The sequence below is a fragment of the Aptenodytes patagonicus genome, chromosome 3, assembly GCF_965638725.1.
Source record: "Aptenodytes patagonicus chromosome 3, bAptPat1.pri.cur, whole genome shotgun sequence".
In the NCBI taxonomy this organism is placed as follows: domain Eukaryota; kingdom Metazoa; phylum Chordata; class Aves; order Sphenisciformes; family Spheniscidae; genus Aptenodytes; species Aptenodytes patagonicus.
The window spans coordinates 68,067,769-68,081,532 of record NC_134951.1 but is presented as its reverse complement, the minus strand read 5'-3'; the positions used below and the strand labels follow the sequence as shown (position 1 = coordinate 68,081,532).

The following is a 13,764-nucleotide window of genomic DNA, read 5'->3' as shown; positions in this document are numbered from 1 at the left end:
CCAAATGCGTGTGAGTTACGTGCCCAAAACGTATGTGCCCCTAGTCCTGTGATAGGTACGTGTCTGCTCGTATGATGAGAGCTTGCATTGGTGCTGGGATGACGTGATGGGATGTGTGTAGATCTTATTGTGGAGAAGTGTTTCTCCCATGACCAAAATTTTGGGTGTTCATTCATGCCATGTGATGGGGAAGCCTTCATTTTGGTCATCTCGGGGGTGCATTTTCAGACATGGGATGGGGAAAGATCAGGGTATGTGGGTCTTGAGTACCACTCCTGGACTGTGTCCGGCACAGCCTGGTTGAAAGCCAGAGCACAATTGCAATCAAGCACTTGTTAGATGGCCATTAGGAAACATGCGTTTGTTCAATGCTGAGCTTGATGCCAGACAAGTGATGGCTTTCTTGTTAATAATGTCACATTCCCATCCTCAAATAATACCTTTCTTTCTTCTTCTCATTTGCATTAAAATTGTCCAAGAACTGGGCAAGAAGTTGACCATTTCAACTGCAAAGCAACTTATTACAAGCTTTCGGTACCTGAAGCGGCTAACATCGTCAGTATTATCAACGTTGGGTAACGCTGGTCTGTCTATCTAGTGAACAGAGAAGAGAAAGATGACCTTCAACACCCGGGAGGAGGGCAGGGCTTGTGAAACGTAGCGAGAATCTAAGGTGTTGGCTGCGATGACGTTTTGCGCTGGCGGGGCCACGAGGGAGAAGCAGGTCCGGGCGCGGGAGGGTGGCAGCCAGCAAGGGGTTAAGCACACGGCTGAGTCCGGGGAGGACAAGCGAAGGGAGGGGAGGTTCGCGGGGCAGGGAGGGAGCCGGGGCAGAGCGAGGAGCGGAGCCCGGCCCGGCCCGGCCCAGCCCTGCGCTCCCTCCTCTCCTCTCCGCCGGCCCCACCGGTTGCAGCCGCCGCCAGGCTTAGTCAGAGGAATGTGGGTGGGACTCCCTCTTCCCCCGCCGCCTTAAAAACCCGCTCGGACCGACACGCACGCAGTCTCTCGTCCCGGCGGAGCGTCCCCGCCGCACCCCACCCGCGACGCTCGGGCTCGCTGGGAGCCTCCGCCGGCCGGGCAGGATGGTGGTGTGCGGCCTCGCCTGCTGGAGGTGCAGGTGGCTCCTGCCCCTGCTGCTGGGCCTGGCCATCATCATGGGCATCATCGCCCTGGCGGGCAGGGGCTGGCTGGAGTCGGAGTCGGAGCCCTACGTGCATCAAGCGTCGCTGTGGGACAGCTGCACGCGGAGCAAGCAGGACCTCAACTGGAGCTGCCAATCCCTCATGGAGTACGGTAAGCGGGGAGCCCCCTGCCCTCCCCTCCGTGGGACCGTGGCCCCTGCCACCAGCTGCACCCAGGGGCAGTGGCTGGAAAGCAGTGGGTGCTAATGCCGTGAACGGTCTCCTCACCTCTGTGGTGGAGCAGCTGCCTTCTGGGATGGGGTTTCCCTTGTGGAACCAGTACTAATCCTGTTTCGGGGCTTAAACCAGCAAAGAAATACAGGTGCAGGTTGCTTCAGAGCAGTCTTTCCTATTGGTACAACACCAAGAAGCCAGAGTGGTGGTGGTTTGGTTTTTTTTAAAAAAAAGTTATTCTACAACCAAAGAGCCAAGTGGCCCCAAGTCCCTTCAGCTCTCCAGTTTGTTTTCTCTCAGTGATCTGCAGGCTGCGGTCCCGTCAGCCTTGCCTGATGCTGGCCAGGTACACCTCCCCGTGCCAGTGGCCTCCCTGGTCAGATGGTGAGCGTGGAAACCTTCACACAGGATGTCCTGTGCAGAGCCTATACCTGGATGATAGCACAATTGCCTTCCCCCAGCCCTCTGGAGGGAGAGACCACCTTAATTTAACCCTGCCTGGCCAAGAGAACTTGGATATTCAGATGCCTCCCGACCTGCAGCTTAAAATGTCCTGATGTGGGTTTGCACAGGGGAAAAAAAGTCACTTCCTGAATATACCTCTCTATTGCACTGGGGCCTAAATCAGGGGATAATTGTGCCTCTGTTTTAACTTGCTGAGCTGCTTTTATATCTGGCATAACCAGTGTAATAGTCTTACCGTACACTCCCAGTTTCTGGGTTTTTGGGGGACTTTTTGTTATTTGCTAGAACATGTGGGCCTGATTACATCTGCTTTTCCCTCAAACAACATATTTCTGGACAAATAAGCAGACCCGCCTTAGGATCCTGGATGAGGGTACTTTGGGGACTGGGAAGCTGGAAGGGTGTGTTTCGGCCGGGAGAGCTGGGACTGCTGCCCCGTGCAGATCCCTTGCCGCCTGAGCATGGTGGACTGACTTCCAGAAGCTTTCCATTGCAACACTCGTGCGTAAGCTAAATCTTGAATATATTGCAAGAGCAGTGGCTTCGTTTCTCAGCCAGGTGATGACTGCAGGTCTTAGTGTAGGTGGAAGAAATCTGGCTAGTGTGACAAGAATATTCTCCTCCCCCATTAGACGGAGAAGAAAAGCTAGTGCAGAGTTGCTGAAATTTGCGTTGCACAGGGAAGAAGTGCTAATACAGTACAGCTGCTGAAATTTGCTTTCTCCTGTAGTGACACTGCTTCTCATGTCCCTGAGTACTGATGGGTGTGTGCTTTGTGTCAGCTCAGAGTGTTGTGGGGCAAAAGCAACTTTCTGCTGTTTTTGTGGTTAACAAGCTGTCAAGGAGGAATAGTATCCTTGACTTTGCTTATTTAAATAAGCCATGGCTTATTTAAACCAAAATTTATTTAAATCCTTGGCTTATTTAGAGCAACTTGACTTTCCCTCTTCCCTAATTTTCATGACATCAATGCCACTGTCTACTCAAATACTATTTACATCTAGAGATGGGATGTAACGTATGAGTTCAGGTTTGATTTATTTTGTTTCCTTTTTTCTATGCTAATGCAATTAGGCTCAAAATAGGTGAGGGCATTTACAAAGGAAAAAATACCTAGCAGGCATTTACAGCACTGCTGCACGAAAATAAAAGTTAATTAATTGAGATGCATAACTTGTGTTTTGCATACAATAACTACTATGCAATAACCATCCTGTGCCTCTCCTGATGAAAGGAAAACTTCCGAGTGGATCCCCATTAATAGAAAGCTCCATTAGACGGTTTCTTAATTGAGCTGCAGCATGCATACTGAGAAGAGGAAGAGAAAAAGCAGGCGAGTCACTTATTTTAAATGGGGGAAAAGGGGCAGGAACAGACAAACAAAGATTTGCAAATAGGAATGTCTCCTAAACTGCATGGCTTCTTAATGCACATTTGCAAATGCCACATGAGAGGGAAGAAGTGGAAGGGGAAAAAGAAGAGTGGGATGTCATTTGGCAGGGAGGCAGGGAAGGATTTTGTTTAGAGCTGTATACTGGTTTGCATCTGGGAAGTACCTGGCTGGCAGCATCTGTGTATTATCAAAATGTTGCAATGCAGACCTGCTGCACTGCACTGTAACATGACTCAAGATGACTCAGTCTGGACCATTGCAGGATTAAACTGTTGACTGTGTTTAAAACATATCAGTAAGCCATCAGAGATGACAAGGATTGTTTGCAGTGCGGTTACTTGGAGAGGGTGGTTGTCTTTATAGTGATGAGGCTGTAAGTTTAGGAGCAATATTTGTGGGTGACTGAACGGCTGCTCCTAGCGACTTTGCTTTGAATTATCACTGTAAGAGATGGGTGTGTATGTGTGCAGGAAAGGTGATCCCATGGAGGTTAACTCTTTCTTATTCCTGACAGCCAGTTGGTATTCATTAAGTACACAACAGTCGACCTAGAAAAAGGGAAGCATTCATCTGGATCCTTAGTAAGTGCCAAAAAAAAAAAAAAGGTGGAACCTACAAGTAGGAGCCCAGCCTTTGTGAATCATGTTTCACTGCGGCTATGCCACTGTACCTGTGTCCCTAGAGGCATGGACTTTGATACCACTGATTATTGGTGAAGCCGAGTGCATGTGTTGACTTCGCTGAGGGGCCAGGTAAATAAAGGAGGAATGTTACAGGTACCCTTATCTTTTCAGTACACCTCTTTTCAGGCATGCTTCCGTCTGATCTACGATGCCAGGATGTATTCAAGACAAACTAACTTAGTTTATAGTGTCAGCCGAGTGCAGGCACTTGGAGAATGCTAATGGAAGAGATGTTGCAGTTGGTGTCCCTGTCAACACTCAGGAAACACTTACTGAAACTCCCCAGTGGAAGATCCCAGTGAGGCTGGCGTCCCTGCCAGTGGGCTTTGCTGGCCCCTAGGCAGGTGCGCCTCCACTGCTAGCAACCCGCAGGCATTAAAAGTTGGAAATACATAGGATTGTGCCTCTCCTGACCAAGTGGCTGAAGCCAAGTTTGTACTGGTGGGCTTTTATTTAATAGTTTGGCAGTATAGCAATCACTCTTCCTGCACTCCTAAAACCAAAACAGAGCTGTGATTCCTAGTAGTAATTCCCAACCAGCTCTCCCAGCAAACCTTTGATTCTGGGCTGTCCTGTGCTCGTGGTGGGTATGCACGTAGCTTTCCTTCACCAGTCGTGCTGCCATGGAAGTTTGCACATTATGTGAGCAAGAACATACTACTGACAGTGCTCTCTTGCTTGCAGTCCACTACTCCTTTGTTTTGTCAACAAAAGCATATTTTTGGGGCGTTCTATGTTATGAGCTCTCAAGGCCAAACAGGAATTGCTACTGCGATTCACATACAGAAAAATATTATAGCTACAGTGTAAAAACATGTCTCATCTATGCACGTCATGGTAAAAACTTCTACCCTAAGATTCCAGTTATTCACAAGCTAACAAACTAGCTTCTGCTTTTGTAAAGAAGTGAACAAAGATGAAAGGCTTGTTTCTTCAAATCCTGTAGCAGTTCATCTTCCTGCTAGACTATTTTCCCAGTCCTTTTATTAATTTCTAAAGGGAAATCTATATTTAAATGTCCTATGCTGTAGAGCTTCCGTCTCCTCCCTGTTAAGGCTGAGGCACAGCCAAATAAAATTAGGAAATACAGCTAACACTAAAGCTCTGGTGTTTGGGGTTTTTTGGTTGGGTTTTTTTTTTTGCTTTCATCATATTACTGATGCTAATCATTAACTTTATGTAAGCCTGACCCCTCCTAGTTATTTGCATAACACTTGCAGCTTAGTTCCTTTCCAGAGTCATCATTAGTCAAGATATATAATAAAATTCTTAATCCTTCCTAATAATTATAGACCTTCAGCCCCCAAATAGTCTTTTTTAACGTTCTTTCAACACCACCTAACTGATAAATACTTTTCTGCTGATTAGATGCAAAGAACTCAACTCTTATTTGAGGCAAAACCGACCTGGGGAACGCTAATATCTCCAACTGTTCTTCTGCTCTTCTATTCTTCTCTCTCCTATTTATGCAGCCCAAAATTACTGTGGTGTTATTGTTTGATTTAATAAACAGACATCATATTTATGCCTATTTTGAGTAAGGAATACTCTTTCTGCCAAATGAAGGGACCTGAGAATTTTCTATTTTTGTGGAAAACTTAAATTCTGGCTAAATGTCTCGTGATTACAAGGTACTTCTGAGCACAAACCAGCTAGAAACTGGGGCTGATCTGTCTTTCTCTGAGTGTGAGCAGGTCTCTCCAGCTCTTAAGGCAGCAAACAGTGAGAGCGTAAACCCACACCTCTCCCCTCCTGGGAGCTGTAGGCGGAGGATCTTGCAGACGGAGGCAGGAGAGCTGTGTGCCTGCGGGGGCTCAGTCGGTTCTCGGGAGTCTCTGGGAGGAGAAGGAGCTGGGAAAGCCTGACTTGATAGGTATGGGAATGAGGGGGATCCCGCATGGAGAGACATCAGTTTCAGTTGGAACCCTGCAGCAGCCCCTCAGCTGAAAGCTCACCCCGTTGGTGGGGGTGTGGGAAAGGAGCGTGCCAGGGCTGCACCCTTACCAAATGTAAGGGTGCACCCTTACCCCGCCCCAACCTCTTCCATCAGTCATAATTAAAAAATTTCCGGTTAATTTTTTGAGACTTCTCTTACATTGGGTATATATACAAATCCAGAGCTTTTCACTGCTCTTCCTGTGACTCCCACCAGCACTCATGTGGCAGGCTGGCCGTTCGATGGCTGTTGTCTATTCCAGCTCAGAGTAGACCCATCCAACGCTGTGGCCAGCACCTATGACTCAGTCTTATCAGTATCAACCTGCTGATAACTGCTGCTGGAGAAGACAATCCAGCAGCAGGAGGAGGAGAGGAAGGTACGGGGTCACCAGCACCGAGCTCTGTCACACGTGAGCACAAAACCCACTTAATTTCATAATGGTGGTGTCTACTACTGCCCTGTTTCTGAAGACCTGAAACAAAGCTGGGCTTGATGTTAATCTTCCTGATGAGACATCTCCTATAGCTATATGTGTTGTCACTTTCATATCACCAGAGATGAGAAAATAAATCGCTGTGAGCAGAGCCAGGGCTGACCTGTATCCAAAAGCTTGTTACGCTTGTGAAGTAAGCACAGAGGATATGGAAGTAGCAGAGGCAGGGGGGTTCCAGCTTTCCAGCTCGTATCTCCTCCAGTCATGTTTGTGTTGCACCAAACCTCAAGCTGTCTAACCTGCAGGTGTATTTGAGTTTGCAACCTAAAGTTTATCAGGCAGATGCCAGACTTGGCTTCCTACACTGTGCCAGCATATGTAATGCATCTGAAAGGAAATGTACTTTGATAACTAAGTGTTCCTTCTTGGTGTTGTGCTTTTTTTTCTTAATAGGGCAAATACCGATAAATAGCATTCCTAGGACATTTAGCTTGAATCACTTTTCCTGGGCTGGCTGTGTGTAATGGTTAAATATCCCTTTATATTAGTTATCCTTAAATAAATCCGATTGTGGAGACAATATCCAGTACCTGCATTAGGTATGTCAGAGAATATTTTGTATGAAAAGATTTTATCGGACCACTGATGTAGCTTTAATCTCCAGATGCTCATCAGGTATCCTCCCTCCCTCCTCACCCCGCAGCACTCTCATAGTGAAGGGGTATGAAACACGCACAGCTGGCTGAAGGAGAACTAGTTTGAAAAGCTTTTGCTGTCTTGAGTAGCTCCAAGAAGGGAGAGGGGAAAGAAGACCCTTTTCCTTACCCTTTCTATGCCAGCATGACTGTCTTCAGGTGGCGGTGGTGGTTGGGGGTTTTGGGCTGAGATCTGGCTGACGGATGGCTGCTGTATTTCACTTTTGCTATTGGAATAGGGGGGAAAGTAACCAGTTCAGACTGATCTAATGAAAATAGCTGTAAAACAATGCTTTGCTTTCAGAGAGTAAATTGATAGTTTCACTGCATTCTCTGTCTCAAATTACTAGTTTTTCCCCATTTATGCAACTAGTAGAAGATGTGAGTTAAGCTGGAGGATTTTAACTTTCAGAAAAGGTTCTCTGTCTCACCGTCTTTTTCCTCTTAGTTTTGCACAGAAAGAACGGAGGCTACGTTGAAAGCAGGGTGTCTCCAGAGTCGCTTCAGCTGTGTTGGAACAGACAGCTCTGATGAAAGATTTTTTTGGAAAATGTTCTGACCTAGATCCCACTGCTCTTTTTATTCCTACATTAGAGGGAGCTTGGGATCTGGCCCTACCTCTGTCTCAATGCATGAAAGTAGAACCCCATGTTATGCAGACGTGGAAAGTGAGCTGTGATGACAGCTGACTGGAAAACAAAGCACTAGCTGGTACAGTTTAGCCCATGTGGGCAGGTGTCCTGCCTCCAGGGCAGGAACACCTTTGCTTGTTGTGGTTTGCATTGGGCTCACCTGAACCCCTGCTTGGTTTCTAAAGATGACAGGGTCTGACCATAATGAGGGCCTCTTTACAAGCCCATGTTACTGCGAAAGGGGAATTGCCGGCTGTTTTTCTGGGAGGTTTTCTTACCTTTGTTGCCCCGGCCCTGGCCTGTGGTGGGTGAGTTCTGAGTGCGTGTGCTGCTCTGCTGGGATAAGGCCACTTGCTTCGTGCCTGAGCCTCTCCAGCCTGCAGTTGCCTGGTCCTAAGAATCTGCACCACCCTGTCCCATCAAATGTCAAAGTAATGATTCAAAGAGGACTCCTCCACTTTAGCTCAGATTCTGCTTTTTCTCTTCCACCTGCTATATTTTAGCTGTTTCTAAATTTTTTCAGCTGTGAATACTTATCTTCAAGAGCTTTTTCTTTATTATCTCTCACTTCACCTATTCTAAATCTATTTCTTTTTGGTCATGCTAATTTTGCTCCACATGCATTATTCTTGTCATAACAAACAGGCAAGAAGCTGTATGCTGACAGGACTATTATTTCCCAGCAGTTATCTCCTGTGGTGGTACTCTCTTGTCTGCTCTCATACTTCCCCATGTATGTAAGTGGTTTTGTAAACTTGCATGTCGAACAGGAACGGTAACGATAAAGTACATTCTCAGCGGTTGTGTGCCTTATCTGCTCAGATGTCTGTGGGTCTCTTACAGATACGGAGTTTGGAGGCATTATCTCCATTACCATGCTGCACTATATCCCTCTTTTCAGCAGGAAAAGTTAGCGGGCAGGGAGTTCTGTGCTGCTCCACTGACAATGGTGCCTCTCTGCCCTGCAGCTGTGCACTTTGGAAGCATCCAGTATTGTTTTGACATAGGGCATGCTTCTTACAGTAAAGGATTTCAACAAAAAATGATTAAAGGAAACCAAAGACCTGCAATGACCTACGGTTCAGTGCCCTGCTGTATGTAACATCTTTCTCGTTTTCTCTTCAAGGATGGGGGAGAGCAGCAGCTGCCACGTACCTCGTTGGCTTTGTGATCCTGGTCATCTGTTTCGCCCTCGCCGTCATCGCATTCTCAATCGAGATACTCCGTTTCAACTTTGTGCGAGGAATTGGAGGCTTGCTCTTTGTTGTTGGTAAGGCTGGGCACAAAGGCAAGGTTATTTTAGATGTAAAACAGGCATCAGCAGAAAAACATGCTAGATGGAGCCTCCCTTATGAAATAAGCTGTCTTTGTCTGGTCTATGACTCATTTTCATGGGGAACAAGGGAAGGTTGATTTATGCTCTGAGAGGATAATGGTTAGGGAAGCTCCCGTGGCCTTTGTCAGTTAGCACTTTCCCAAAAGCAGTGTATGGGGGCAACCAGCACCTTTGACCCTGCATGTCACATGCTAAGACTTAGGAGCTGAGAGCCCTGGGTGCTTCCCACCTTCCCGAGGGGAGGAGGAGTGATGGGGCTATGGTACAAGCGGGAGGTAACTGGTTCCGCAGGGATCACGGTGCCTGGCTGTAGGACAGGGCTGGTCGCAGCATGCAGGTGAGTGCCTTAGCAACCTGGCAATGTCAGCTGTAGCTGCTGCAGCTAGATAGGCGTGGGGATCTGCCTTGGCCAGGAGTCACGTACCTCTGCAAGAATGCAGATTTGATTGTAGGACTGAAGGTAACCCTTACATATGTTAAAAGGATATTCAGTTATCTCCAGGTACGTTATTTTAGTGGGAAATGTAATATCATTCATTGTCATTTACTCCTACTTTTCTTTCTTTTCTTTCTCTCTCTAGCTGCATTCCAGATCATAGGCTTGGTCATCTACCCAGTGAAATTCACAGAAGAAATTCCACTGACGGGAGATAATATGTTCAGCTGGGCCTATGGCTTTGGTTGGGCCAGCACTGTTGTTGTAATAGGTTGTGCTTTCTTCTTCTGCTGCCTCCCCAACTGGGAAGATGAGGTCCTCGGAAACATCAAGCCTACCTATTACTACTCTTCCCCAGAGAGAGCACCATACTTAAATTGAAAGATTAAATCCAAGTACAATCAACTGTCAAAACAACAGAGGAGCACCTCTGATGTAAATTTGGTGCAATTATAGGAGACTGAAAAAACCCACCTTATTTCTCCAGAGTATTTCTTACTAGCCCTGGCAATAAATTAGTAAAAACATTGGCATCTTTAAGCAAATAGCTTCTACCTAAAGTATTATTTACCTATTCTCATGTCGATTCTGTTTGGGTGGTTTACTTGCTCCTTCCCCTCCCAACTAATTGAGTCATCCTTATTTTATTCAAATGTTTGCTTATGAATAAAGATGTAGTGTTTCAAGTGTAGAAAGGAAGAGGAGAGATTTTAAACAACCCCTTAGAGGGATCTGCAAGTTATTTTGTTTTCATCTCTGACAAAATTGCCTTAAATGGAACTAGAAAAAAAACAACCTTCCAAAGAATGCTTTTTCTTCCACCAAAGTCAGTCCCAAGGAAGGAACTTCCCTGAGACTATCGCAGTCACCTGCTGCCTAAGAATCTCTTCTCATTCCTGTTACTGGACTATTGTTGACTATTAGCTATTTGAATTAAGGGGAAAATAAAACTAAAATTTATTTTCCACCAATTGGTGCTGTTGGATGGAGATGTCCTCTAAAGCATGGAGCTGGTGTGTATAACAGTGGCTGATGTAACACTGGTGGTTTTGTGGCCACTGCAGGACTTGTGATGGAGCCACGTATAATTTAATATACATTGTCACAGAGAGAATCAATAAACATTCAGATGTTAAACTATGTACATTTTTACATGGTATTTGAGGGATGCTGATTCAGAAAATACCTTTGAGTAGAAACATACACTGTTCTTCATGTCTACCTTTTTAAAACTGCAGTGGTTTAATTATCAGCCGTGCTTGGGAGGGAAATCTTAGCATAAGCTGTTGAAAACCGCCAAAAGTTTCTAAAGCACACTGTAGGTACTCCAGAGTTTAATAAGCTTGGGGGTGCTTTGTGAGTCACTAGGGATAACAGGTAAAAAAAGAAAAGCAGTTCTGTGAGCAATTGGCATGTGTAAACTTCATACAGACACCGGTCTCGGGGAGTAATCTGGCCAGCTCCTAGCTTGTGTTTCTGGAGCCAGCGATTCCAAATAAGTATTCCAGCAAGGCAGAGCCATGTCTGTATTGGTCATGGATCTACAGCAGCTTACAGCAGATTTAATTACGGTCTATTATCTTTGTCAGAGCTTTCTTCAGCTGGGGAAGAAGAAGGAAGAGGCTCATTTGTGGAGCATCTCTTCCGGCTATGAGGGCAGTAGCTCTAGCAGAGACAGACTTCTGAGGGGGGTACAGGTAGCGTGGAAAGCAAATACTGCATGTTACTCTGTGTAGCGAGCAGCTGGAGACTTACTCCTTAGTATCGTGAACCCAGTACTTAGGAGAGGGTAAGTGTGTGGGTATATGTATTCATGCACGTGTACAAAAAGAATTTATAAAGCATTAACCAGCATACTGTAAAGCTAAAGTCATTTAGAACTAAGCTTTTTCAATGCCTGATATTTCTTGTATTATATATTGTATAGCTTTCTGTTTCGTAACACCTTTTTTAATTTGGTAATTCTGTATATTGCATGTGGTCCTGTTTTGGAAAGGCCGGGTGACTTCTGAAGGTCCCTTCCAGGCCTGTATTTTATAACTTTACAGAGTGTAAACATCTGCAGACTTCAGAACTGTGTTACAAGCTCAGTTGTGGTGTATACAATCAACTGTATTTATGATTCTTGCTGAAGAAGAGAATCCTGTGACAAATGTGTCTCTTTTTTTTTTTTTTTTTTTTTTTTCCCTTTTCTGTACAATACTGGCTGGTGGGGAATGCTGTGTGGACATCTCTGTATCATGAGTAATGTTACTACCTAACTTTCTAGTGAATTCAAAACACAGCAGAGAATCCCAAGTCTGGAAAATCCTTGCACAGCTAAAGCTGAGAAGGAGAAAAGACTTAAGAAAATGGACACCCTTCCTAGTGAGAGGGAGGATGGTATGGTAATAGGGTTTAGCATAACTTAAGTCTTTTGTATGTTTTTTTAAGCATTGTCATAACTTGTCAAAAAAGCACAGATGTAAACTTGGCTCTGAATATACTGGGAGGGGTGGAAGCATAACCAGCATGTTACACAATTAAGATGTTCGGGAGAAAGCTATTGCAAATAGTCATTAATTACTCTCAAGTGATATTAATGTATGTGGCACTCCTTTCAAATATGGTGGCTTAATTAAAACTGTTTTAACTGATGGTTGTAGAAATTTGGTGGTGTTTGTGGTTCACGGATTCATTTCATAAACTCAAGCAAATAGCCGTTCTTCACTTCTCTTAACGTGAATATCGGTATCCGTGAAGTGTCAGGTTAGTAACACGAAGTTAAAGACCTCGCGTGTCCAGGAGGCAACAACTTCATTTTCTAGTCAAATAAGCTTGGGTATACACTGCGAAACATGGCTGCGCGCTTTCATCGAAAGTGCCAGGCACAGAAAACTCTTTGCTAAGCCAAAACCTCTTAAATGCGTCACAACTTGAGGGGAAACCCTCAACACTTTAAGAACATTATGGTCTACAGGAGGTCTCAGATGTGGGAAGCCTGTTCTTTTTTTTATCAAAACTGTGCCAAATACCTTTCATATAATGATCAAGAACTTTAAATACAGAGAAAAAGATGAAGTACTTGACTGCTGTTTTCAGTGGAAGACTGCACCTCTCCTGTGATTAGAAACCTTCCCATTTCTAACCTCAGATTATGCGTGGCCCACGTACAGCCCTGTGCTAGTGGCATTCTGTATCCTGAACAGCTCTTTCTCCCTCTGTGTTTTTACAGAGAGCAAATCTCCTGTTGGCCGCTGCTGTCTTAAACCAGCCTGCGGCTTCTGATTTCTGGAAAGACAGGTTCACCATTCTCCCAATTTTCTTAGCTGTCCTCTTCCTTAAATGTCTTAGTTTTAAAACACACTTACCACCCTGGATTCTGGCGGCTTGCATGGGTTTCTTTTGGTTTTTGGGGTTTTTTTTCCCTCCTTTAATTACTCTTAATTTTAAATACAAAATTAGGGAAAATATTTTTGTTCCTTTTGGATTTTCCTAAATGCTTTGAAGATAATTGGAGGGCTTGTACAATGCCCATTTTTTTGACATGAAGAACATCTGTACTCTTGTTTACCTACCAGTCTGTATTCAGCTGCAGCCTAATTCTGTGCTCGCTAAAATCCCCTGAACACCTCTTGCAAGCTTCAGGCTGCAGGGTAGCTCCTTCTAACCCAACCCTGCAGAGGAGAGAGCAGTTCAGGAGAATCTGAGCACACTTGGCTCTCGTCTCAGGGGGAGTTCTGAGCAATCAAAAACGTGTATGACTGGGTGCTAGGGAAGGCTAAATGACCTGAATGGGATGATTAATGATTAAATCTCATGGTTATGGGAAACAGCTGCCACAGCCCACTGGGATTTTGTATTTTTAGTTGATATAACAAGTGACTCATTTCTTAGACAATTCCTTGACAAGGTAGAATTCTTAAGAAGTATTCACCTGACCTTTGCATCCTGCATATAAGGACTTTTGGGCCTAGAATACATACATAAATCAAGACAGTGTAGTAACAGATCATTCAAGGTAATTTTTTTTGGGGGGGAGGGTTGTCACAGTGATAAGCACTATAGAAACAAAAACACCCATGTATCATAGAATCATAGAATCATTGAGGTTGGAAAAGACCTCTAAGATCATCGAGTCCAACCGTCAACCCAACACCACCATGCCCACTAAACCATGTCCCTAAGCGCCTCATCTACACGTCTTTTAAATACCTCCAGGGATGGGGACTCCACCACTTCCCTGGGCAGCCTGTTCCAATGTTCAACCACTCTTTCAGTAAAGAATTTTTTCCTCATGTCCAATCTAAACCTCCCCTGGCGCAATGTGAGGCCATTTCCTCTCGTCCTATCGCTAGTTACTTGGGAGAAGAGACCAACACCCACCTCGCTACAACTAAAAGGAAAGGTTACACGCA

General features: G+C 45.1%; 1 protein-coding gene across 1 annotated transcript; it reads left to right on the top strand.

Annotated features, from left to right (window-relative positions):
- Positions 1-1,003: 1,003 nt before the first annotated feature.
- Positions 1,004-12,004, top strand: LOC143158140 (p53 apoptosis effector related to PMP-22-like). The gene is made up of 3 exons (XM_076333694.1): positions 1,004-1,293; positions 8,722-8,865; positions 9,513-12,004. Exons 1-3 carry the CDS (start codon positions 1,083-1,085, stop codon positions 9,746-9,748), a joined length of 591 nt encoding a protein of 196 aa, XP_076189809.1. The 5' UTR covers positions 1,004-1,082; the 3' UTR covers positions 9,749-12,004.
- Positions 12,005-13,764: the final 1,760 nt, after the last annotated feature.

Bases quoted from the DNA above. Each gene is read 5' to 3' on its own strand.
- LOC143158140 (XM_076333694.1), top strand. From the start codon at position 1,083: ATGGTGGTGTGCGGCCTCGCCTGCTGGAGGTGCAGGTGGCTCCTGCCC. The intron at 1,294-8,721 runs GTAAGCGGGGAG...TTTCTCTTCAAG, and splicing joins CCAATCCCTCATGGAGTACG to GATGGGGGAGAGCAGCAGCT. The intron at 8,866-9,512 runs GTAAGGCTGGGC...TTCTCTCTCTAG, and splicing joins AGGCTTGCTCTTTGTTGTTG to CTGCATTCCAGATCATAGGC.